Source organism: Papio anubis, chromosome 12, assembly GCF_008728515.1.
Source record: "Papio anubis isolate 15944 chromosome 12, Panubis1.0, whole genome shotgun sequence".
Taxonomy (NCBI): domain Eukaryota; kingdom Metazoa; phylum Chordata; class Mammalia; order Primates; family Cercopithecidae; genus Papio; species Papio anubis.
This window is the reverse complement of record NC_044987.1, coordinates 39227871-39255150: the sequence shown is the minus strand read 5'-3', so window position 1 is coordinate 39255150 and position 27280 is coordinate 39227871. Positions and strand designations below refer to the sequence as shown.

The 27280-nt window shown below is 36.8% G+C and overlaps 1 protein-coding gene and 1 long non-coding RNA gene across 5 annotated transcripts in view; one reads left to right on the top strand and one right to left on the bottom strand.

Annotated features, from left to right (window-relative positions):
- The first annotated feature begins 260 nt into the window (after positions 1-260).
- LOC116269698 lies at positions 261-26892 on the top strand. Its single transcript, XR_004177400.1, has 2 exons — positions 261-1586; positions 22637-26892. It is a non-coding gene; the product is annotated as an uncharacterized LOC116269698 (long non-coding RNA).
- Positions 9264-27280, bottom strand: part of SESN3 (sestrin 3) — a 66522-nt gene continuing 48505 nt past the window's right edge. For all 4 annotated transcript variants that reach the window (XM_009187137.4, XM_003910573.5, XM_017948880.3 and 1 more), the window contains 4 exons: positions 21881-21999; positions 20888-21078; positions 18660-18804; positions 9264-17086 (listed from right to left, as the gene is read on the bottom strand). In XM_009187137.4, coding sequence (XP_009185401.1) covers positions 17000-17086; positions 18660-18804; positions 20888-21078; positions 21881-21999 — 542 coding nt within the window. In that variant the 3' untranslated portion in view covers positions 9264-16999. The remainder of the gene's footprint in view (positions 17087-18659; positions 18805-20887; positions 21079-21880; positions 22000-27280) is intronic.

Here is a 27280-nt window from a genome sequence, read left to right as displayed (position 1 = left end):
CAACCCCCCCACCAACACACACACATACACACACACACATACACACAATGCAAAATTCTCTGACAGCCTCCATTGCTCTTACAATAGAAGCCAACATCCAGCTGGGCATGGTGGCTCATGCCTGTAATCCCAGCACTTTGGGAGGCTGAGATGGGCAGATCACTTGAGGTCAGGAGTTTGATTCCAGCGTGGCCAACATGGTGAAACCCCGTCTCTGCTAAAAATACAAAAATTAGCTGGGCATGGTGGTGTGCACCTGTAGTCCCACCTACTCGGGAGGCTGAGGCAGGAGAATTGTTTGAATGCAGGAGACGGAGGTTGCAGTGAGCTGAGATTGCACCACTGCCCTCCAGCCTGAATCAACGTGGTTAATATGGTGTCAACATGGTGACAGAACAAGACTCCATCTAAAAAAAAAAAAAAAAAGCCAACATCCTTTGTTTGTGTTAGCTTTAAAGGCTTTGTAGCCCAGACCATACAGTAGGCTGACTTCCGCAATGCACTCTCTGGCTGAGCTCGTATGATCCCCCCAGTCTCTGGCCTTTGTGTTGGGAGGCACCTCACTCTGGCAAGCTGCCCTCTTGGACAGTATTCCTTTAAGACAACTCCAGCCTGATTACCTTCCAAGGTCTTCTCTTGACCTACAGAGAGCTCATATATCCTTGCCGTGCCAAATACTGGAAGGGCAATTGTTCTTGTGGCTGTCCTCTCTCTTGGGTTTGCATGCCTATATGGGTTTGCATGCCTATCTTTTTTTTATAAAGCAATCTAAAAAAAAGAATGCTTTCTTTTAGATTGGAATTGAATGCCAGTCTATATTGTTCCTTAAACTCCACAAGATTTGTACAAATGCCTCAGAATGAACTCTTTGAAGGGAGCTGGAACTCAAAGCATAGCACTTTCTAAAACAAACCCTCTATTTTTGCCTCTTCAACTTCTACTCTTTCATAGCCAGGAGTGGGGTTGAAGTAAAGTTCACAAAATGGATTTGGGATCACCACTTTTGCAAATCCTTAATGTGCCATCATTTCACTTTGGGAACACATTGCCACCTCTGGAATGAATCCTTTTGGGGTGATGGCCAGCACTGAGTAGTTCTATTTACAGAATCCTGTTTTAGAGAGAGGATGCTCACTCGATGGAAGAAGTCAGTTAGAATCTACCATTTTCAGACAAGAAAGGGCATGTTCCTTTTGGAAAAGCTGGGTGGGCACAGTCCTGAGCAGTTAGAGGCATCATAACAGCACCAGGAAGCTGAATGCAAGGGCATAAGGACTAACTTGGCTCCTTCGCTGATATGACTGATGCCTGAAGTTAGAGTAAAGGTCTTTTGAAACTCCTAACTTGGCCCCACTCCTTTTTACCTCTTACTCTCTCAGTCATTCCGTGTACCCCATCTGGGGGCCCTCCCCAGGGATAGCTTCTGGCCTCAGCCTAGACGAGCTGCTTCTGTCAGAGATTACTCTACAAGAGGCATCACCCAACTCTGGGCCACAACTGGAGATGTAAGTGCTGCTGCGCCCTGGCCAGGTTGGACAGCCACACTTCTCTTGAACACTACCCAGAATCTCCACTTCAATCAAGTGGTAAGAAGGGTCCTTCTCTCTTGCTCAGAAGTCCCATGGCTGTCTGGGCCTTGCCCCTCACTGAGTCGTTGGTCCATTCACAGAGTATTTCTCTCACATCTCACCACGGCCAGCACTGTATAAATTCATGAAGGAGATGCAATTTATCTGAAGTGCTCTTGACCATGGGGAGGGGCATTTCATGCACATTGGTGTAAATTGGCACAACCTTTCTGAAGAGCAATTCAGAAATGTGTATCAAGAGTATTAAGGGTGTTTTTTGCCATTTGAGAAATTCCATTTCAGTAACTTCCATTTCAAAAGCAGTTTCTAACAGGTTTGTAATGGGGAGTTTTTTTCACTTTGGGAAATCCATCTTTGATGTCGCGTCTTCTGAATTCTATTTGATTTGCTCCTTTAATAACATCATGAAACTCTGTCAGTTTCCCAGTTATATATGGAACACGGGGCGTGTAGGCAGTCAAGGTGGATTTAAGGCTGTATAACTCTGTGAATAATGTTGTCAAAGAGAGAGCCTGCTCCCAAAAGACATATGGTTTCCAAAAGCAGACTGGTGTGGTGCTGAGTGAATAAACATTGTGTGGGGATCTTGTAAAATGGGACATTTTATGAGCCCCTCACCTCCCATTCTGATACAGCAAGTCACGGTGGTTTCCAGGAATGTCTATTTTTAACAAGATTTCCTTTAGATTTTGATGCTCAGATAGAGGTCTGATAATCACAGCTTAGAATGTAATCTACCATAGGCTGTTTCATTTTTAAGAAATTCTACTAGATCTTATTTTGATGGAATATTGTATGTCACATGGGATTCATGCATTCAAGAAATATCTAAAATACTAGACAAGCATTCTCACTGCCAAATTATAGGTAAGAGTGTAATTTCAAAAAATATTACATAACCCATATGCCACACTTTCAAGTGCACACACTGTGTATAGATACAGAGAAATCTAGAATGACTTCGGTATGCAAAGTATTCTGCTCACTAGCAAGCACAGGCACTTCATTTCTTTTCTCAGTGTCATGGGACACACGGGTGCCTGTTTCTATTTCACCTTTCTAGCACTTCTTAGGCCCCATCCCTAAAGATGTGGTCTTAGAAAAAGCAGGATTTTTTTTTTTTTTTTTTCTCATTTCTACCTAATTCATCTGTTGACTTTCCATTCCACCTGCAGGCCAGTTTGGTAAATCAGAGCTGCAATTATTTTTGCTGTTAGGAAGATATCTGTTGGGTGGAGTTAATAATACAATTTTGGCCAGTGGTTCTCAAAATATATCGTGCATTGAAATCACCAGGAACGCTTTTCAAAACCAAATGCACTGGATTCACCTCAGTCCAATTACGTCAGCTTCTCAGGGTTGAGATTTGTTCTCAGGTCTTCAGATGATTCTAGGTGCAGTATGGTTGAGAACTATTAATTTCGCCTAAATTCCACCCGGGGTAGCAATAAAAGTGTAGCAGGGGCCGGGTGCAGTGGCTCACACCTGTAATCCCAGCACTTTGGGAGGCCTAGGCAGGGGGATCATGAGGTCAGGAGATCGAGACCATCCTGGCTACCATGGTGAAAGCCTGTCTCTACTAAAAATACAAAAAACTAGGAGGGCGTGGTTCAGGAGCCTGAAATCCCAGCTACTCAGGAGGCTGAGGCAGGAGAATTGCTTAAACCCAGGAGGCAGAGGTTGCAGTGAGCCGAGATTGCGCCACTGTACTCCAGCCTGGGTGACAGAGTGAGACTCCATCTCAAAATAAATAAATAAATAAATGTAAAAAAAAGTGTACCAGGAACCTTCATTGAACAGTTAGGAGAAAAAGATGTTTTTTCCCTTGTGTCCTACCCCCATTCATGATTTCATGATTGCCTCTGTGCCCACCTGTCCTTCTGTGGTTCGGTTTGCTGTTTTAAAATTCTTTTTGTTTTCCTTACAGCCTTCCATTATTCTTCTGTGGTGTGTACCTGTATTGAAGTTTTAGACCTTTTTATTACATTAGTCCTTTTATAATCTAACTGTTTTCCCTTGGAGTATGACCATGTTATCCAGGATGCTTTTTAAAAAATGGAGGTTCCTGGTCCTTGTGCTGTACTCACTAGATCAGAACCTTTATCTCTCTGTGCATGTATATACATATATAGGGATTTATTAGAGAAATTGGCTCATGTGATTACGATGCCAAGAAGTCCCACATTAGGCCATACGCAAGCTGGAGAACCAGGGAAACAAATAGCACGGTCCAGTCCATGTCCAAAGGCCTCAGAACCAAAGAAGCCAATGGCATGGCGTAACTCCCAGTTCGAGGGGAAGGCCAAGACCCCAGGGAGCTGCTAGAGCACATTTTGAAGCCCAAAGGCTGGAGAACCTGGAATTCTGATGTTCAAGAACTCCAGGTAGGAGAAGGGCATCCCCACTCCAGAAGAGAAAGTAAGAAATTGCCCTTCCTCCATCTTTTTGTTTCATCCAGGCACCCAGCTGATAGGATGGCACCTGCCCATGCTGAGGGCAGACCTTATCCACTCAGTCCACCAACTCAAATGCCAATCTCCTTCAGAAACACCTTCGGAGACAAAACCAGAACAGCCCAATAATTCTAGTGAAATGCTAGAGCACCTGGTTTTCCCTTTCAGCAGAAGAGGGATGGACTCAGTGCCCACTGAAGCACTGAGAATAATTAATGCTTTATTAGCTATCTGGGTATCCTTTAGCCCAATCAAGTTGACACACAAAATAACCATCACACTCAGTGATTCTTATATTCTAAAGTTTGAGTATTTCTGTCCTAATTGTACCAGTCCAATTATAGGTACAGTCATGCTTAGGGTCTAAAACGTTGAGGGTGAAGGCCTAAGAACAAGCTTAACAGGAAGGTGATATATTTCAACTCCACAAAGGTGAACATTCTGAGGGCAGAGATGAGCAAAGGACTGATTATTAAGTTACCAACTATAGTGACTCTGGTTTAGTGATATAAGTAAAAATCCCCAAGACTATCCAAGGCTATCCTTAATAGACTGTGATATAAAGAAGAAATTTTCCAATCTGGATTCTCTATGGATAAAGCACTGGCCACCTCCAGCATTTACATTCTGTCAGTTATCTATCGCTACAACAATGCTGTACTTTGTAACATACAACCAGAAAACCTCAATGGTGCACAACAGTCAATATCAAATTTTGCTCATGAGTCAGTGGATTGACTGGGTGATTCTGTTGGTCTAACTGGGTTTGATGGGGTACCTCCATGAGTTTGCAGTCAGTTCTAGGTAAGCTAGTTGACTTTACTGTTCTTGGATGGATTTTTTCATGTGTGTTGAGCCTTAGCCAGAGCATCTGGGACAACTGAGCTTGCTCCAGGTGGCTCATTCTCCAGCAGACTAGCCCAGGCATGGCAGGATCCAGAAAGAGAGAAGCATGCAATCTCTTAAAGCCTAGGTCTGCAGCATATACAATGTCACTTCTGCTGCATTCTATTGGCCAATTCAAGTCACAGGATGAGCCCAGATTCAAGAGTGGAGAAATAGACTTTACCTCTTGATGGAAGAACTTGTAAAGTCACATTCCAAAATGTGTGAGTATGGATTTATGCAAACAATCAGCTACATCCACTGGGGCCAGTTATGTAAACAATCAGCAACATCCATTACCCAAGCTTTACCTGTTTACCTAACAGGTTACAAGGCATCAAATTCTGAAGGTTATTATATTGCTCCCAGGTATCAAAAGAGTTTGTGTGCACATACCTGGGAAGGTAAGGCCTTGCATGTCAACAGTTTGCTTTGAGTATCTTATACTTTATCAATGATGTACATCAAGGGGGATGTGTAATGTATTCAGGAAATTATTCAAGATATTCAAAAAATTCCCACATACTCAAAGAATGCCTTATGGTTACCTTGAATATCCTGTTTTTATGCTGCCCTGAAATTCTAGACAGTCTCTGATTGCCAAGGAGATGCTGTTGTTTCAAAGTGGGACAAATCATTGTGCTAAAAACTCATTGAAAATGGCTCCTTTTAAAATCTGCCTCAATGTGGCTTTCACTTCCTTTTCTAAGTGAAGAAATACAAATAGCTTAGCCTGTAACCTTTAGTCACTGCACTGTTTGACCAAACTATACTTGCCAAATTCATCTTGTACGTGAAGTACCACACATATGGCCTGAACACCACACTCTGGATTTTTGTTTCCTCTGTCTCTTTTACCTTCAACATGATGTTCCTCAGTCTCTGCAAATCCAAATCTTAACACTCACAGTGTCTGCTTAAATATGGCCTTCTGCCTAAAAAATCCTTCACTGATAACCCCAAACAAAAGTGTGCTTGTTTCCTCTTTATGTTGCAAAGAGAGGTAAAAAATAGCAAGTAAATTCCGACAAATCTGAGAACAGTTTTATCATTCACTTACTGTTAGACTTAGACATGGTGCTTAATTTTGCTAAGCCTATTTTTCTTAACTCTCTAAGATGGGGATAATATCCACCTCCAGGATGGTTATAATAAAAATACTGTATTAAAAGTTTCTAACATTTACAAGGTCCTTGATAAATGATGGCTTTTTTATGACCCCGTTTACAAGCCATTATCTTCTTATTTTCTATGTTGTTTAATGCCCAGCCAATGCCTTTGTTACAGTTTTGCTCCCTGAGCTTCCCTCTTCTTAAGGACAAGAGTTATGCCTTCCTTCTTATTGCTTTTCTCTGCATTTTACAGATGAGGAAACTGAAGAACCACAAGATTAAGTAACTTGTTCAAAGGCAGATAATTAGCAATACTGGAGTTGAGATTTGAATTTATTTTAGGAACTACTTTTAAACCCCTACCCTGTGTGTGCTGCCTTGTCTTAGCCTGGCTTCCCCCTGGAAATAAAGCCTGAGACCAAGGTTTACTTGCCACTGGGTTGAAAGAGGCGGGTAGGAGTGAAGGACAGGTGGAGTGAAATAGGAAAGGAGGGACAACTGATAGAGTTGAACTGGTGCTCGATCCCACCAAGTCCTCTACATTTCAAAACTGTGGCTTGGGGAATGAAAGGAAGCCCAGTTAAAGGTTAACCAGAGTTAACTTCTTGCACTTTTGGTTGTTCATACTTAGTGGAAAGACAGTACCCTCCGGCATTCTACCAAAAGCACTCAGGGAAGCCCCGAGGCAGGAGGCCAGAAGCAAGCAGTCCAGAACCACGAGAGAAGTATCAATGAAAATTGGGCAAAAGTTTGCAGAGAATTGGTTGCCACCACACCAGCGCTGAAGTTAGAGATGGGCAAGGTGACTGTGAAGGGGTGTAGAAGAGGTGTGCACTACATGCCTCTTAGCAAGTAGAGTCAATGTGTGCTGAAAAGTACTGTAACCAGGAGAGTTTTCCTGAATTTCATCTTGATGTGAAGATGACGGATTTGTTCATGTTTATTTTAGGAGCATGCCTGTGTAGGAAGGAGTATTAAGAATTCTTGCCAAGGCTGGGTGCGGTGGCTTACGCCTGTAATCCCAGCACTTTGGGAGGCCAAGGTGAGTGAATCGCCTGGGGTCAGAAGTTCGAGACCAGCCTGGCCAACATGGCGAAACCCTGTCTCTACTAAAAATACAAAAATTAGCTGGGCGTGGTGGCAGTGCCTATAGTCCCAGCTACTTGGGAGGCTGAGGTGGGAGAATTACTTGAACCCGCGAGGTGGAGGTCATGGTGAGCCGAGATTGGGCTACTCCACTCCAGTCTGGGTGACAGAGTGATTCTGCATCTAAAAAAAAGAAAAAAAAATTTCTTGCCTCAAATTCCTTTTAAAGAGTTTTATGGGAAGGTTTTGGGCTCATTTGTGTTTTGAAACATGTCAAGTGTGTGAGATTATGGGAGAAGAGACATGTTCTGAGATGTTCTAAGTCCACAGAAAGGGAAGCCCATATTAGAAAGTTACATGCATTAAAAACCATGACTTGAATTCCTAATTCTTGCCATACAGTAGAATGTTCCTAAAATAGAAATGCAACACAGTTTTAAGTTCCTGAGTCTTCTTTAGGATCAGGTCCATTGTTCTCTTAGAATTTTTAGCCTTTAAATTCACAGGTGCTGATTTTTATCTCTTGGTCTGTGAACCTTCCCCTCAGGGACCATCTTTTGAATCAAAAACCCGTTTAGGACTGGAGGGGAAAAAAATCTATTTTTTAAAATTAAAATTGTTGCAAGTAAGCCAGAAAGGAAAGTTATCTAACCTTGTCTGGAGCATGGATCATCCATTTGCTTTTCAGTAAGATGTCAGGCAGATAGCATGGTCATTTGTATCACTCAACAAGAAACTTAAGCTGAATTAAGGTAGTGAAGTTCAGTAGAAAAAAAATGTCAGAAAGACTGGAATTCGAATCTCCACTGTGTCAGTTCTAAAAACTGTACCAACTCTTATGCAAATAAAGCTTTCTATGACTTAATTTCCTCATCTATAAAAGGAAGAAACCGTCACTGCAAAATTATTGTGAGGATTTGTTCTTCACAAAGGTGTGAGGATTAAATGAAATTGTGTACGTGAAAGGACAAAGTACACACATAAACATGAAGTATTATTTTACTTTAAAAAATGGCTCAAAGTTGTTAATAAATTCATGGGGAAACTAGTGTCAAAAGCCTGATTTTGAATTGGGGGAGAACTTATAGAAAGACTGAGTTGTTAGCTGAGTTTGACCTGATAGACCCTGTCCTTTGTCTCCCCCTGGGGTTGCATATTATTGAAAAAAAGACTTTTGTTTTTTTGGGAGACAGGGTCTCACTGTGTTGCCCAGGCTGGTCTTGAACTCCTAGGTGCAGATCCTCCTGCCTCGGCCTCTCAAAGTGCTAGGATTACAGGCATAAGCCACCACCCCTAGCCAAAAGATAGACTCTAATCAGCAAGCAGCTGGTTTCCACTCATCTCCCATTACAGCTAGACACATGGCACAAAGGAAGAGATCTTGCCTTTGGTATGAATTTTTACGTAACGTGAATTAAGATAAATGAAAAGTCAAGTCCTTCCTTAGAAAACTTGCACAAACGACTGCACATCCCTTATAGCTTTCCAAAAGCCGATTTTACATGCCTACTTAGAAGTCTTATCACCACTTCAAATTGCACATATATCATCTTCCTCTCTCCATTAATTTTTTTCTACTTTATATCAAAGAGTAACAGTATTCTCTGGGCTTGTTTATCCATTCAAATTCATTATGGTGCTGTGTATTTCAAATACATTAGTACACATCACCTAATTCTTAACCATCTCAAGAAGGTATTACTCCTGATAGAAGGTAATGCAGAAATCAAAGATCATAGAGATTAATTTACTTTCAAGGCTGCAAAGCTAGTAGAATATGAAAAAAACTGGGTTTTTAAATCCAGGCCCCAACCTTATGTCCGATGCCCCTTTCCTCATTCTAATTATGGCTTAGGTTAACAAGAGACAATAATAAAGTTAATTTGTCTCTTGCTAAGATCACAATTATTTTAAAAGGTAACAATGACTATACATTTTGCACAACTTACACTATTGCAATATTCCACAAATAGAATATTGAGTGCTAAGAAATATCACCAGGAAACTGGGTTAGGAAAAAAATAGTGAAAATAATGACTCCTATATTTGTGATATCTTTAAGAATACATGTCTCAATAATCAAGCAGAAATAAACCAAGTGAGAATGCTACTCCAATATAAACAAAGTAGGCAAATGATTGGTGTTCAGTTTTGCCAATTTTATTGAACCAATAAAATTCCTACTAATAACAATGAAATAAATTTCTGCAAGTATAAATGTGATACAGTTTAACAAAACCCATTGTTCTGTACCTATAAATAGATTTTCAAAATGTCATAAAAAGTGCAGTTATGAATTGTTAACATGTTAATACACAGTTCCTTTATTTCAAATGTGTTTGTCTTGACTCACTAACAGTTCCTTCTGCATCTGTCCAAATAATATTACCCATCCCTCCAAAAAAAAAAAAGAGGCATTAAAGCACTAGAATATTACACATAAACTGATCCATTTAGGTCAGCTTTAGTCAGAACTGTAAAATCAGCAACATAAGAAAAACAAAACCTAGTAATACATACAAAAGCTTTCATGGGTTCTAGAACCTTCTTAACTGCTGACTCATGTGGAGGGCATTAAGAGTTGAAAAGGCTTATATGGTTAACTACCTTAGACTATATCTACAGCAGGGTCTGGTTTGCCAGAACAAGTTTAAAGTGGCTGTTTATTAAGTTTGCTATCTTCAGAATTGAAACTATAAGACCGCCATTTGACCCTGAAACTTGTGTGAATCTTAAATTGCATCAATTATCTATTTGATAAAAGCTTATTCTAATTTAAAACCTTATAGAGTAAGAGACTGATATATATAGCAGTCTTAAAGATCACGTCATCTGCCTTACATTAGTCCAGTCACGTGCTTCGTAAAAAGAAAAAAAAATTACAGTAACAAAGCACAGGACTACAAAGGCAAAACATCACAGCTTCTGATTACACTGAATAAAAAGTACCAAGAAACGCAAAAGATAATTCTGTATTAATACTGATGAATCAAAGAACTATAATAGACGTTTCACAGCATGCTACATATATCGCTCACAACTTAAGGATAAATGTCTAACGTTGAAAGTCAAGAAGTTGGCAATCTGATTTCATGTGCAATTCAGCTACAAAGTCTTAATATATACATTCATTATGTAGCTGTCCTGCAAAACCAGGATTTTTTAAAAAGAGTTTTCAAGTTCAACTTCTATTTCATAAGTTAAAAGATGCATCCAGTTCTTCCATGACCAGGAAAGTTATTTTCAGGCTTAAAGGAGCTAATCCAAGTAGCAAGGCCATGTTCCAAGTGGACCTGACAGGGTTCTTTATTACCTTGCTCAGACTGTGTATGTGTATGTGCCTATACTAGTAGCACTGAGAAGATGCCAAACTGGCTGTGATTTGCTTTCTGTGTCTCTTATTTTGGATTGAAAAGAGTAAATGTGAAGAGAAAGAGGAAGGGGAAACTGTATTTTCTCTCCAGAGAAGACTAAATAATGCAAAGGAAATATCTGCACTAGATATATAGTTTGGATCACTTTCCTTGGTGAACAAGGGTACCATTTAACTCTTTTACCTTAGAGAACCAGTGAAATTCAGAAAGCGGAAGTCTCTCAACATTACAAAGGAACCTTCTTGGCCACCCAACTAATACATTTCCTTTTTTCTACCTTTGAATCCTTCCTTATCAGACTTGGGGAGCCAGTTGAAAATGTGTAAAGATATTAATTTAAGAAAGAGATGTACAATAAGTTTTATTCTGTAAGTTTCATAATGTACGCCCTTAACTAATCAGGATTTGTGAACAATATTTTAACACTATAGACCAGAGAGATTCTCTCTGATACTCTTTCGGTAGAAATTATACATTCATTTTTTTAAGAGGTTAACTTGAGGGGTGCAAGAAAATAGACTGTTCTAGCAAAATTTACATAACAAAAATTCTATTAATCATATTTAGACTTACTAATGTTTGATGTTGTCCTATGAACTGTAAAATTGGGTATTTGTTCTAAAGGCTATTTTGCGGTATGCCCTGCACTATTTCAAAGATTTCCACAAGCATTCAAAAGAATCAGATATTCATTCTCTGTTCCCCCCATATATATATATATATAATATATATATATATAAATATATTTTTTCATTCTGTACTTCATGGTGGTACAGTCATAATTAGTTTAAAGCTAAAATGAACACTTCATGGCATATGATTTAATACAAACCGCCTCAGTCTCCATTATCAAGTCTCATTTCTTAACTAGGACATCAATTCATTCCTGAGCCCTGAAAGGCATTTATTGGAATCTACTATCAGGTTGAGTTGTTCATGAATGAGATGGAAAACATCCAAATACCACAAGAAATAATAATAATCTATACTTGCAAATGGGATGGTTCATCAGGTCAGACAACCGTGTGCAGTGTCCCATGTTAGAAACCTGACATAATTTTACATTTATGAACAACCTCAAGTGCACCTAGCTGGAGAAGAAGAACTATTACATCTTCCTCTTTGCATTTCCTCTTCCTTCTGGATATACCCTAAGTGCAGCTAGGAGAATAAAGACTACAAAGTCAATGCATTTTCTTTTCATCCCATAGAACATTTTTTTCCTCCCGTAAGAATAGGATAGCAACAGAGGTTAGAGGCTTAGTCTAACCCAGGAAAGCCTGGTTAAACCCTTATGTACCCAATTTTGTGTTATTTTATTATATTATAAATCAAATGGGCTTCTGTGATCCCATGGGACCATCTAAATACCCTTTGCCGTATGTCCTTCTATTAGAAATGTGTTTCAAGGCCCAAACACCACCAATAAAACAAATGTCTGGAACACCACCCTATTTGCATGCCAGAAATTTCCCATTCCACTGAAGGGTTACAAGTCATTCTGGATTGCTGGAGAATTTTAACTTTACATTCAAATAGCTTGGACTAACAACAGTATTCATAACCTAATGCAAATCCAAGTTAGGATGGCAATTCAATCACTTTAAAATCCTGCTATATGCTAAATTCTGAACGATAGAAATAGTTCAATTTCTGTATCATGTATAAATATAAAGATTCCTACTTTGATAGAAGGCAAATATCTTTTATGATTTATTTAAAATATGGAAGTTGTATTACTGAACAACAGTGAGTGAATCCATGAAAAGGTTGGATACTCTGAATTTATAGGCTCTTTGGGGATGAGGTAGAGGAGAGCAAGGTATTTCGGCAGCTGGGAAAAGGGTAGAACAGAATAGGGTGACAAAATTTACACTCGATACTGCATAACATCTGGTAGAGTGTCTAGGGCAAAGGTTAGCCAAAGTATAGCTGGATGGTTGAGGGATTTAGAAGGAGTTGGGATGAATCCATAGTCTCAATGAATGCAGAAAAAGTAACTCAGGAAAGTAAATGCTGGTGACTTATCAGCAGGTGGCTGGTGATGTTTGGTTTGGATTGTGAAAGCTGCTTAGACCAGGATGGGTTGAGGGAAGGGGAGGGGAGTAAGCATGTAGAGGTTGAGGCACTTGGAGGAAGAAAAAGCAGGCAGGAAAGGGTGAACTGAATGCAGATAGGAGCTCCCACATGGGAAATATTTTCTCTAGATTAGGTGTACGATGCTGAGGGCAGCCACGCTCTCAGCACTATGTTCCTTGTATTCTTTGAAAACTTTTCCTTCCTCATAGGGCTCTGCCTTGACATATACCTCTACCTCTATTATCCATTTCACCCCAGCTATTTTTAAGTTCTAGGTCTCACCTGGGCAGATTCTAGGTCTGTTAACCAAGCCAAATTAGCATTGAAATAAGCTCCACATACAGTGGGCATGTAAGTTCTGTTGACTGAGATAAATACATTCATGTTACAGTACTGTTTTGAAGAAAGACTATTTAATTTGATTCTCAGTCTCCAGAGGGATATAATAGGGAAACACAGTTTATGTTGACAGCTACCTAGAATAGATTCTGATTACACATATTAGGTAACTTAAAATTCAATCTGAGCAGAGGAGCCACAACTTTCAGTTTGCTGTGGAATTGTACTACTAAGCAAATGTGACATACTATTTACATAACATTATTGTTATATACTGTTTACTCCATGTAAGACTATCTCTTTGCATAAAAGCAGTCCTATTAAAGAGAAGAATTTAAGGTCTTGTTTTCCAGAGAAATGATTTAGAATTGTCTTTAAAATACAACCTAAAACACCTTATTTTGCTAACACAGTGCAAATCATTTTTATAACATGCACTGTAATTTATTTTTTCCATAAGGAATTGTCCTTAGAGTTCAAAAGAATCTTACCATCAAATAGGCATGTACCCTCCCTCCACTAAAAATGGTGAACTATTTTAAGTACAGATCTTCAATTGTTTGTTGATCGTTTTATTTTGCTGTGGCACAGAAAACTAAGATTTTGGGTTTTAAAATAACTTTATAAGGAGGAAAAGGAAAAAGCCGCTCTGGAATAATAATTAGCATTTAGGAGCATTTAAAATCTTTAGGAGACATTATAATAATTAAATAGGAGACCTGGTTCAAATTTTATAGGATTCCTACATAAAACTTATATTGAGTTTTCTGTTGTAAAAACAGCCCTGTGTTTCTCTGCCATTATTTGGGCTTACAACCATAATTAAAGGCCAAGGCTATGCCCCAGATTCCATGTTAGCCATCTTTTATTTTAAAAATACCCCAAATGGGACAAATTCATACTGGGACTGAGACAATGTACTTAGTTCAAAAAGGTGAAGGAGGTAATAAGCTGTCTCAAAAGCCTCTTTTCCCCTAATGGTCATGCATCCACCTGAGGAAGCCTCATCTGAAGAAGCCAGTGAGGCACCAGCCTGGCTACTCCCATAGTCAGGTGGGTTAAAGAACAGATTATTTTCAGATGGGGGAGTATCTCAATATTTCTTGAGGTGATCTGAGAAATTACAAATTACCATTGAAGCTGGAAATCTTGAAATTCCAAAGTAAATAGACATTATTCAAGCATACACATCAGTGGACTATTAAGACTAATTTTAACACAATAAGCAAAGAATTAAAGAATTCACATTCACATGTGCTTTTCTCACGTACACTTGCACATTTAAGTTTGGCACAATGTGAGTGCAAGGTGTAGATCAGCATATTGCATAATCACATCATTATACCAATTGAACCAGACATCTCTTTTAAAAATATCACATTTTAATATAAAAAGCTATACTATAAATTACTAAATAGTAAATTCAATACTCTGAAAAAATACCACCCTGGAAAACCGCATCGGAATTTCAAGTTTGCATTGGATAAAGAGAATTAACAGCAAACTCGTTGTAAAATGGTATTCACAACCTGAAATGCTGTGCATGCTGCGTATTAGTAGGTGCTTTAGCACCTGCAGATGTCAATTTTTCTAGGCTGGTTCACTGAGGTTCATAAATGTTTTGTTTTTGTTTATAGTTCCAAGTCAACTTATTTTCCTGACTATTGATGAAATAGATCAATGCTGAGCTAAAAAGAAACTTTGCAAGGAAAAGAGATCTATTAAAGGCACTAATATTTCCATAGCCTAGACTCCAACTACTTACATTTCCAGGGAAAAAAATAAACAAAAACTAAGTGGCCATTTTAGTTACTTAAACCTTGTTTCCCCTTTTGGTCTAAAGCTCATATGGTGTTCTGTGAGAATTTCTCCTCCTTTCAATACATACAAATCATTTTTTATCCTGTTATACAGTTCACCTGCACAAAAATATAGGGCTATTAATTGAAAGCATCTGGTAAAAAAACAAATTCAAGAATAAAAGACATCCTCAACTTGAAAGTTGTAAAGTTAGGGAAGTCAAATGGACATTTATGTTGCCATTTGTGTTTTGCCATTCTCCTAAATATTTTCTTTGTATTACATATCTACATAATGTAATATTGAATAAAACATATGGCATATGCAATAAAACAGAAGAGAGATGGCACAAGTTCTCTGAATAATCTCTTTAAACCACCCTGTCTTCAAAAATATTAGTGATTTTTTCCTCACATGGAAGATTTCAAACAGGATCCTGGAATCCAAAAATGCAGAACTACTTTATGTTAATAAGTGTACAGTCATATTTGTTTTCCTATCTGGAACAAAATCTAAAAGAAAGCAACCCAATATATTGTACCAGAAGAGGATGATAAATGGAAGAGGAAAATGATTTAATGAAACACTAGTTCACGATTCTTTCACAAAAGAAAAGTTAAATCTTATATCACAAAGTCTAAAATGAAATCTTTGCTGGAACTAACAGAAAATTGTATCTATATTATTTACTGTGAAAAATGGATATGTTTTCAAAAATTAGCATGTATGTGTACAATTCAAGTCACCCTTAACTAACCAAAAAGTGTTTAAAAAGCAGTGCAGTTGTGTCCTACTGGATAGTTGTAAGCATCTCTTTAGGCACTTCACTGGTTCGTTGACATAATACAAATTAAAGCTATAAACACATAATGTTGTGCTCTCTGAAGATAGTCTAATCAAGCAAGCAACGTAAACCAATGCAAAAATGTGACTTTTTGGCCGCTTATTCCTCCCCTATGACTTGATAACTTTTTTAAACCAGTTGTCCAAGGAGATTTTTCTGGGGAAGGGAATGCTTTGGCATTATGAAAGGAACATTGTTCAATCCCAGTAAGGTAAAACTGAAAAAAGCCTGTGCAATAAAGAAATTTGAAAAAAATTTCTTTATGGCTCTGTTGAAAAGGACACTTTTGCAGTGATATGATGGGGAAACGTTCAGTTGAGTATTTTTTGAACATATTGCACTCTGTTTTTGTTGTTCAATCACATTAATGCATAGAAACACAATTTTTACCTTTGAATAATAAACTGTCTAACCTATTATAAGAACAAAAGTCATGGAAAATAATTTCTAAAAGCCTAACAGGAAAAAAATAGGCATATTAACCTTCCTTTGCTTAACGAAATATAGAAAAAGACTATGAGAAAGGAAAAATGTGCAAAGAAAATTTTTGGTCAGTCATGTGTGGGTATAGGTTTATATGTGCCAACTAAATGAACTGTAAGCAGCACTGTGAGCACTGATTATTTAAGGTGACTGAGGATTACTGTCAGTGATAGGATTGTGTATAATTCCACTTATAATATATACATCTGATATGGAAAACTGAAACTTCTGTTTTAGAAGAGAAAGAAAATAGCTGAATTTGGCATTTCAGTAGCATGCTATAGAATTCATCATGATTAATTTCACATTAAATTATGGGCAATGGCTGTATCACATTTCATGTTATCGCCAATAGCAGTAAAACAACAATAAATGAACAAACAAACAAAAAAAACAGTGCCTGACAAATAATCTCCTGGGGACACAAATACGTGTCCAGTGAGCAGCTTGGTTCAACAGCGCATGCTTTTCCTCCACCAGATTTAGGACACAACATTAAAATTTTAGAATGGCCAGAGAGGTCACTCTTTGCTGAATTCCAACATCTGAAAAACAATTGCTTGAGCAGATTGTAAGCACTTGTCCTTATTCTTAAAAAAAAGGGCGGGGTTGGGAGGGAGAAAAAATACACATACACACAACTCAAAAGCGCTGAAGTTAAGCATTAATAAGCCAGATTCATGATTTATGATCAGTATCCAAAACTCCAACTATAAACAATGCAAAGTAGTGCTCCTCAGTATTATTTTTGCAATTGTTAGTAATGTTAAGCATCAAGGAAAATAAAACACATCATTGCACATTACAGCCGCAAAAAACAAAAACAAAAAACAAACGGCTAAACTTTGACATTAGAGAACTGAATAATTTTTGATGTTATATCACAAATAGCTTCTGATATTTATCTTATGTGAAAGGTCTTTACACATGTATGACATTTTCCTTGGGTGATACTTCAGGTCAAATGCCGAGTTATGGCACGAAGAGCATAGAGAAGTTCAGCTTGCATTCGTGCTTCCATTAAAAGTAGATTGACATGAACCTAGAAGTGAAAATGTCATCAGTTTAGTAACCATTATAAACACCTAAAATATCTTATTAGACATTCACAAAGGTTTTTTAATGTCTATATAAGCAATATACACACACACACCTAGGCATATTTATCCATGTTCATGATGCAACACTCAAACCTGTGTCTATAAAAAATGGCTCTGCGAGCAGTAAAAATAACCCATAAAATCTAAAAAATTCTGATAGCTTTATTAAAGTTGTTATTCTTGTAAAGTCAATCTTTTGGGTTATAAAATAAAACTAATTTTTATAAATTATAATTTTCCTACAAATTATATTTATTTCTAGTTATAAAATTTTACATGGCTAAAAATCAGCCTTCATTTTTTTTTGACAGTTTATGCTTATCCTGTGAAAAGCTTTAACATTTATTAGGTTTTCTAATTTAATGTTTCCTATATATTTCTTTCAAATAAATATTTTTATGTAACAGTATATTTGGCACAAAAGTCCTGAATTATATTGTCAAAACACTAAATTACCAAGTTGGGGAAAAATCTATCGTCTTTTTTTTGAGAGATGGAGTCTTGTTCTGTTGCCCAGGCTGGAGTGCAGTGGAGTGATCTCAGCTCACTGCAACCTCTGCCTCCTGGGTTCAAGCGATTCTCCTGCCTCAGATTCCCAAGTAGCTGAGACTACAGGCATGTGCAACCATGCCCAGCTAAATTTTTGTATTTTTTAGTAGAAAAGGGGTTTCACTATATGTTGGCCTGGCTGGTCTCGAACTCCTGACCTCAAGTGATCTGCCTGCCTTGGCCTCCCAAAGTGCTGGGATTACAGGTGTGAGCCACCGTGCTCAGCAGAAACCATTGTCTTAATAGGTTAATTCTAGTGGTTAAAAAAATCTCGAAATGGATGTGCCTTCTGGGCCAAAATACAATTACACCTAACACAACATTTCAGTACGTCTGATTTTTATTAACAGTTAGGACTGCAGACAGTTTTCCAAATGTACTTTGAAGATATCAATGCTTAGATCTCGTATTTCAAAGGCTCATGATAAACTTTTATTTTATACACTATGTTGAACACAGCATATAACCATAATTGGGTTACTATTCAATAAATCTGAATTAAAAAAATATTTTAAAAACCCAGATAGTGGCTGGGTGCAGTGGCTCCTGCCTGCAATCCCAGCACTTTGGGAGGCCGAGGTGGGTGGATCACCTGAGGTCAGGACTTTGAGACCAGTCTGGCTAACATGCTGAAACCCCATCTCTACCAAAAATACAAAAATTAGCCAGGCGTGGTGGCGGGCACCTGTAATCTCAGCTACTTGGGAGGGTGAGGCAGAAGAATTACTTGAACCTGGGAGGTGGAGGTTGCAGTGAGCCGAGATTGCACCACTGCACTCCAGCCTGGGCAAAAGAGTGAGGCTCATCTCAAAAAAACAAACAAAAAAACCCCAGATAGCTAGATGATGCCACTTCCATGTCAATGGCAATAATTTATTAATACTTTCATGTGTCATTTTTTCATAACTATTACTTCTTCTACTGAAGAACTGTCCTTGGTATAATGCTTAACATTGAAACACTTACCTTTTCTGAGTGTTTGAACTGCCGCCAGTAACTATCATACATGCGTTTTGTAGTCCTCTCAGGATAGCAGGTCACTGTTTTAATGTAAACCTTCAGGCTTCTTTCAAGTAATTGATTAACTTCTCCATAATCATAGTCATCATACCTATGAGCAACACAACAATAGCTTTATAACGACAAAATCCAAATATTTAATTTCCAAAGCTATACTAAGGACATTTATTGTCTAGTAATTAAATACTAAAAGCTCGTTAATTAATTGAATCGACAAATGTTTACTGAGTACCCATTATGTGCCATGGGTACTCAGTAGTAGTGATATGCTAGTGAACAAAATAGACAAAAATCCTTGGTCTCATGGAGCTTAAATTTTGTTGAAGTAAAAAGGAAAAAAAAATTAAAAAGATAAACTTACTGTAGTCAGATGATAACTGCCATGGAGAGGAAATGGAGCTTGGTCTGGGAGGAGAGGAGTTGTTATTTTAAATAGGGTGGGCAGGAAGGCTTCTCTGAAAGGTTGATATTTGAACAATACCAGATGGTGGTAAAGAAGCAAGTGTAAAGGACTTGAGGTAGGAGTCAAGTGTTTCAGGGAAGAGGAAGTAATCACGGAGTCCCATGCTGCCAAATAGTCAAATATAATAACTGGGAACCGACCACTGGAAGTAGCTATATGGAGGTCACTAGCAACCTCAGTAAGAGCAGTTTTGTCGGTTGATAGGGACAAAAGCCTGATACTGTGAATAAGTTCAAGAGAGAATTGGAGATAAGAAAATAGTGACAGTAAATATACACAATTTTGTCAGTGATTTGCTTTGCACGAAAGCAGAAAAATGAGGCAGTAGCCAGAGGGAAATGAAAGGTGAAACTGAAATTTTCTTTAAAGATGGGAGAAATTAAGTGTGTTTCTATGCTGACGGGAAAGGTCCAATAAAGAGAGTAAAGCTGATTATGCTGGAGAGAGAAAGGAATATTGCTAGAATTGAGATCTTTAGAAAATGAGAAATGGGATTTTGTGCATAAGTGGATAGGAACATAGACAGTAATGACAGCAGAGTAAATGGGCACAGATGCAGACAGGTAGGTAAATGTGGTATTGGGAGCTTGTGGAATTTCTCTGTTATATTTTCATTTAATTTTTAACCCATATAATGCTTAGTTTAATAAAAAGAGTATCTCGATGCATTTATGTAAGCTTTATTTTCTAGCATCCAACAGATAAATATACTCACTACATTTGTTGCCTTGTATCCAATACATATTTATTGCATTTAAATTGAGTTCTATTAGTGTTTATTTTTCTTAGGTAGGTAGATATGATATATAAGTGTTTTAAAATGTGTTGATTCTTTGATAACATTGTCTAGCATGGTAAATGGACAAATAGCTCAGTTATTACATACAACCATAATCTATTACATGGAATATCATGTTATTAGTTGATTTATCAGTAAATTTTGGGGTTCTTTAGCTAAAATTATGGAAAATACTTCGCTTAACAGATTAAATTCTAATTATCATAAAGTCTTTCTGATATATATCGGATATATAGTCAAGTTGAATAATTTGTAACTGGAAATTTTTTCTGTCTGCTAAGCTATTTCCATGAAAGCCTCAAACCACAAGTCAAAAAGGCACATTCTTCAAAAAGTGCTTTCTTGATTAGACTATTCAATCTCATTTACTTACTGTCCTCTCAATGCCAATTTTCTAAATTTAAAGGTCATTAATTTATATGGGCTGATATATTTAATTTCAGTGTTATGTGACGTTATGTAAGCTTATGAAGGCACAATCTACTATAGTTTTGTTTATACCGTAATTGCCATTCCTTAAAAAATAAGTTTTAAAAAGACCAAATTAACTAAACAAACCAGAATTTATTATAGTGATCTAAAGGGACACGACAACTGTTTTTTTAAAACTCACCTATTCTTCCAGGAAGGATTCTCAGATTTGGTCTAATTCTATCCTATCCCCAATGATTACTGATGCTTTTTTCCCTCCTTAGTAAATTTTTACCACTGTATTTATATGTGCATCAATGTTAAGATTCATGACACTTAAAGAAAAATGCTTCTCCATAAAATGAAATTAATTTTTAAAATCAGAAGTCTACATGTAATATTTTTTTCCCAGAGTCATATACCCCTAAACAAGACAAAAATAAGACTTATGCTTGAATTTTCACTTAGAAATGTATAAAACTGTCTCTACAATGAACATACCTGATTCCAAACATACAGTGAACGTAGTTAAATAAAGCTCTGCGCAGCATGGTTGTGTCAACATCCTCATGGGTGGCCATAGTGTTATATGTGAGATTGTAGACCATCCGAAACTTTTCATCAAGAAGATGTCCAATGTCAGAATAAAGTCTGTTCACCAGGGAGAACCCATGATTTTCCCAGGTATAGTCCTAAAAGAATAAAATGTATTTAATTACAAAGTGGGCATTTTCCATGTAAATTCTATGTATTTATTAAATATAACTAATGAAGCAAGTAAGTGAGGCTATTTCTAATTTAGTTCTAGGTTTGTAGCTTTACTAAGGCTTTACCAAGAACCCTTCACATCAGTTAGTAGATCAGAGTGTCTGGATGTTTCTTCAAAGGGTATGGGATTTGCCATGTTAGTGATGAACTCTGATCATCTCCTACATTCAGGTACTATGCACACTATCCCCTTATCTGGAAGGGCCCCAGGAGATCTTGGAATATTCCTACGTGAACAAACCTACCCAGTGACATGGACAGTTAACAGATCATCTAAAATAACCATGAAGGAGTTTGTCATAATTCAATCTCATACCCTCTTTAGGAGTCACATCACTGCTGTGGCTATTTCCTAGGGGTTAAGATTAGAGTAGCCCATAAGCCCATGACTACTGGTGTATGATTTTATTCCAAGAAAAAGTGATGTCACTTGTTTTCCTCTCTGTTCCCTTCCAAAAAAATGGTATAAACATTATGCAAATACCATGTAATAAGAGAAGTAACTGAATAAAGCAGACTGTTTCCTTTTCTCTTCTTAGGGAGAAAAATGTTGAAATAATTATACATCTATTGGGAACTCCAATTAGACTAGGCTGAAACTAGGTTAGATACAAAGATTTATAGATCCTATCAAAAATTCTTTAGATGCCAATTTAAAAAATTTCAACACTTAACAGTTAAAATGACAGTATTTTCTCATTTCTCTGAATTAATGACATATTATACCTGAGCTCGGAATGTTGGCAAATGCTCTTCTCCTCGTCTCGCAAAGTCTTCATAACCAAAACCAGGGTCTTCAATGTATCGAGAGACATCAGATGTTATAATCATGTCATCCTCAAAATCTAAGGACAATAATGAACAATCTAGTGTTAAGGATACTGTACATGGTTAAGACAATAAAATGGAACTCCATTTTCTTCCACTTTTTAGCATTTCCATGGATTTCTAAAGTGAAAACATTGACTCCGTGACTTAAATTTATATAAAATATCTACTGCTAAAGCTTTAAATATAATTTCATTACCAAATACTGGCAATCTTACCATTTAACTAGTTTTCCAGGTAAACTGACTAAACTATCTAAACAGTAGTAGCAAAGGATCAATATGCTAGTTTTACTAATTTAGAAATGGAAGATAGCACAGGCCTGTAAGCATAAAGCTTAACCTTTTTTTTTTTTTTTTTTTGAGACAGAGTCTCACTCTGTCACCCAGGTTGGAGTGCAGTGGTGCGATCTCGGCTCACTGCAACCTCTCTGCCTCCTGGGTTCAAGTGATTCTTCTGCCTCAGCCTCCTGAGTAGCTGGAACTACAGGTGCGTGCCACCATGCTCAGCTAATTTTTTGTATTTTCAGTAGAGACAGGGTTTTGCCATGTTGGCCAGGCTGGTCTCAAACTCCTGACCTCGTGATCCACCCACCTTGGCCTCCCGAAGTGCAGCTTAACCATTTTTTGTTTTGTTTTGTTTTTATCTCTCCAGGGGATGAAGTGGGATGAGAGGAAGAAGAAGAGATGAAGGTGAAAGACCACTCTGAGTTTAAGATAAACTTTGTTAAAATTACATGGTGTTTTACCTGGGTGTATTCACAATAAAAATTAGTTCAATATAGTTTATATTTAGTTTGCAAAAAAGCACATAGGGAGAAGGATCACTCAGTGGGGAGGTGAGCAGACTTTTGGATGCCGTTATCATTATCTTAATACACTTGAGTGCTAAGTAGGGGGGCTGAGTTTGTGAACATTCAGTGAGCTTTATGCCTAAGATATGTGCACTTTTCTATGCATATGAAAACAAAAAGTATGCAACATATGGACTAAACAATGTCCTAATGAGACTGTGACTAGAATATTACCAAAGTGGCATTCAGGAAGATAGCAAGGCAATAATAATATTTTAAGAAAACTGATTTCTGCATACTTGATGACATTAACAATTTGCCACTGAAAAAGTTTAAATATCCAATGCATATTAATTTATGCAAAAATAATTCTATCTCACTTCTTATTTTAGGTTGGTCTGTCTTTACTATTTTTTCTGGTTTTAACCATTAAAAGGGGATGAACAAGCTTCATTTACTAGCTTCTAGTCTAGAAAATGAACATATATTTCTCAAAATAAAAGAACAACCTAGCTATTTCCCTGAAAGGAACAATATTTTCATTATAAGTATTTTAGTATTAAATATCATATTTCATAAATAATAGTAAAACAGTATTATGGCATAATAAAAGATAAACTATAATTCTTAACTGTGAAAATTTTTGAGAGACTTAAAAAACAAGTATAATTATGTTAATTCTTCCAAAAGAAAGGCCTGGTAGTAACACTTCATTATCTTTAATCTTTGCTATTGCATGATAATCCTGACACTAAGTATTCTTTTCTCACAAGTTTTCAGCTGTCTTTAGGTCACTGCTGTGGACTAACTGGGTGCTTGATAATGGCAGGAAAGGTTAAGTGCTCTGGCTACTAATTTCGGATAAATCTTATAAAAATTCTTACCAAACTTCTTTATTACATATAAAGAAAAGAGATGGTCTTTATTGAGTACTTACCATACACAAGTACTATACTACACACTTAATATCTATTTTTTGTTCCATTAATACAGAAAGAAATATCCATTTAAGAAATAAATGAACTGTATCTTACTAATACCATGGTCAGTACTGTGTCAGTAAGAAATACAATGCATAGATGTTTAAGTATAAGATGATGTGAAAAACTTCTAAAATTAAATGCTTAAATTGATCTGAAGTTTTTAAGTGATTTTTCAGTCCTGTGAAGAGAATTTTCAGGCTTATTCCCAGCCTGATCCCATAACTACTTTATTTTCTCCTTGTGCTCCAGCACTCTATTCAGGTCAACAGAAATACTTTTTAAATGGCATTTTCAATGAATTACCTCTTAACATTTACAAACCAGCTTATACTTTCCTTAATTCAGTTCATTACATAATAATATGAATGAAGCAAAAATTATAAAATGTAGTAGCAATCACTGAGGCTGCTATGAAAAGTAGTTTTATAGGGTGCAAAGTTTATGGGTTGCAAAGTAAAATAAAGCCAAAAATAGTAAATAATAACTAAACTCTATAAAACAGTGTCTCTCTAGAAGCGATTCTTCCTTTGACACTGCACAACCAACTAGTTTCATTGGGCAAATATTGATACTGGAGTTGACCATTACATAGTTGGCTCTTTAGTTTTTGTTTTGCTGATACACATTTTCAAGTTGTATGACTTTTAAACATTTTAAAATAAACAGTAAAAAGTAAGTAAAAAGTAAGTAGTCAGCCAAATAAGAGAAGTGATCCTAGGAAAAATCTCTATGCATTAATTTTTAACTTAGGAGTCAATTAACACCTGTTTCCTAGACATTTTTTATTCACAGAAAGAAATGTACAAAGGTCCCTCAATCCACAAATACTTTTTTCCTAAATTTATCTTAAGACGTTAAAATTAGCATTCTGTTTATTAAATCTAAAACTCTAGTTTTAATTCTATCTAAACAAATATTTCAAAGTCTGTACTCAAAAGAAATAGTATTTTGTTCATTATCTGCATTATTCTGCCCCTAAGAAGTAGTTACTGACATAATACAGGAAATGTTCTGTTGCAGTAATGGTATGCCTAAAGGAAAAAACAAAAAACCGTAAAAGCTAGTTAACCCTGTTACCAAGCTACAGAATATGACACCTGTAGAATACTTTAAACATTTATTTTCTTCAAAAGACTTGAAAAACTATTCTTAGAATCCTTACATAGAATCTGGAATACTTTATAACACTGGTCAAACCAAGACTTTTTTTATACCAAAAAAAAAAAAAAAACCAAAAACCTTTTTATTTCTATTTTAAAACATGGTAAGTCTACACAAATGACTCAATTAGCTATTGTACTGAGTCTTTTTTCTATATTTTCTTTGTGCAGTCAGCAAATTTGGTACTGGCAATGATTAAGAGTAAAATATGTATTTATATATATGTGTGTGTGTAGATATATAAAAATATATGTATGTGGAGGGGTGTATGTATGTATATTGACATTATTTCCTTAAAATAGCCTCTTCTATTAAAATGAGAACATAATTTTTGGCTAAGGTCCAAGACTTGCTAGTGAAAATTCACTTTTGAAGGCTGTAGTCCCGGCTTAAAGTTCCAAGAAGGTAGAGACTGAAATCCAAAGTATATTTTTAATATTTCAAAAGACCTAAGAGAAATAAAACATTGACATTTTTCAAGCTTTAGTTACTTAATGAAGCTCTTAAAAATTAATTTCTGAAAACACAGATACTACTAACTTTAATAAAAATGTTTACATTTTTAGACATTAGTTTACCTAGAAGGTTCATCATATATTCATTATTTTCCTTCACCCTCACTTGTTCTCTCTGGATGAATTTTATAACCAACTTTTAATGTCTGCTCCCAGTTATATGCTGGTAACTTCTAAAATTTTACCTTGACCTTAAAGTCCTCTCCTGATTTCCCATCTCTTCTACACTTTGTATTCCAAGAGTGGTTTGCATACCAGCAGCACCGGCATTACTTGGAGGCTTGATAGAAATGTGGCCTATCAGGCCCTACCCTAAACTGACTGATTCAACTTCCGCATCTCAACAAGATTCCCCAAGTGACTCACGAACACTGAAGTTTGAGAAGCACTGTGCAAGACATTTCCAGACTGGTTGTTTTATAGACATCTCTACTCAAAATGTCCAAAATATGGTAGGTTACATATTTGTTAAGGTTAGCAAGATCCTTACAGTAGGGCCTCTACCTACCTAACCAGATTTCTCTTTACACTACCTGTTTCATGATGTACGTCCTAACAACAAAGAACCACTTGTTCCTGGACCCAGCATCCTGTTTCCTTACCATCGTGCCTTTGCTCGGGCCTGGATGCCGTTTACCAGGTCCTCCTGTGCCCCTCAGTCATTACCTGACTTCCTCACACTCAACTGTGTTAAGACTTATTCTAGAGCCAAGGGTTGCAGGCATTCTTCCTCTAGGTTCCTTTCCTGCCAACACCGTTTGCCTATCAAGACTGGGTTCAGTGCCCTCTTCTAGGCTCGTATCTTTCACATTCTGCTATGCGTTACAATTATTTTTTTGCTACTAGAATGAGAGTGCCCTGAGAGCAGGAATCACATCTTATTTAGCCTTAAAACCTTAGTACCTAACATCATGCTGAAACTCTATGGGGTACTCAGTAAGTGTTTGCAGAGTGAATATTAAACCAATAGCCCAAACACTAGGTTTCTTTGTTTGGGATTTCCTGCTGACTACAGGCTCTGATTTTAGTGACAGTAATCTTTAATGGATTAAATTAATTGAAAGGATTAAAATGGTTACTCAATTTGGTAGATACAATTTTTCATAAAAAAGATCATCAGGAGAAATGATAGAAAGGGTTCTTGTTCTTCCTGGTAAAACAGAACTACTGATCAATATTTTATGTTTAACAAGTTACGGCTGAAACAATTCTCAAAATTTATGAGATTGATGAGTTTTAAGACGGGCAGTAGTTTTGAAGGTCTCTTTTAGATCAACAGAACTCTATTTTTAAAAAATATGTTATGTTATGTGTGATCCCAGCTACTCAGGAGGCTGAGGCAAGAGAACTGCTTGAACACTGGAGGCAGAGGTTGCAGTGAACCAAGATAACGCCACCGAACTCCAGTTTGGGTGAAAGAGCGAGACTCAGTCTCAAAAAAAAAAAAAAAAAAAAAAAGTTATGCAGATGGATTACTTTTAAAGGATTTAAGCTTTGTATTGAGTCTATGCTATTTTAATAGCATTTACTATGTGGTGCTCAATATCTTTTTAGTTGTAATTGAAGAGTTTCCCTCCTATTTCAGGCTCTTCGAGTGTTAGATAAACTGTTTTCAAGACTACAGCAAAGAATCTCAGCTTTTACACAGGATGAATTCCTCCAAATTCAATAAAAAAAAATGACCTAAATAATACATTTTTATAGAATTCCAAAGAAATGTAAATGCAAGTGCAGTGTAATTTTAGAACTAATCTGGAAAAGCAGCAGTGTGAGAATAATCTTCCCACACACCCCACCCACAAAAAAGGCAAAGTTTTAAAAAAAATTTTTAACTATTGAAATAATA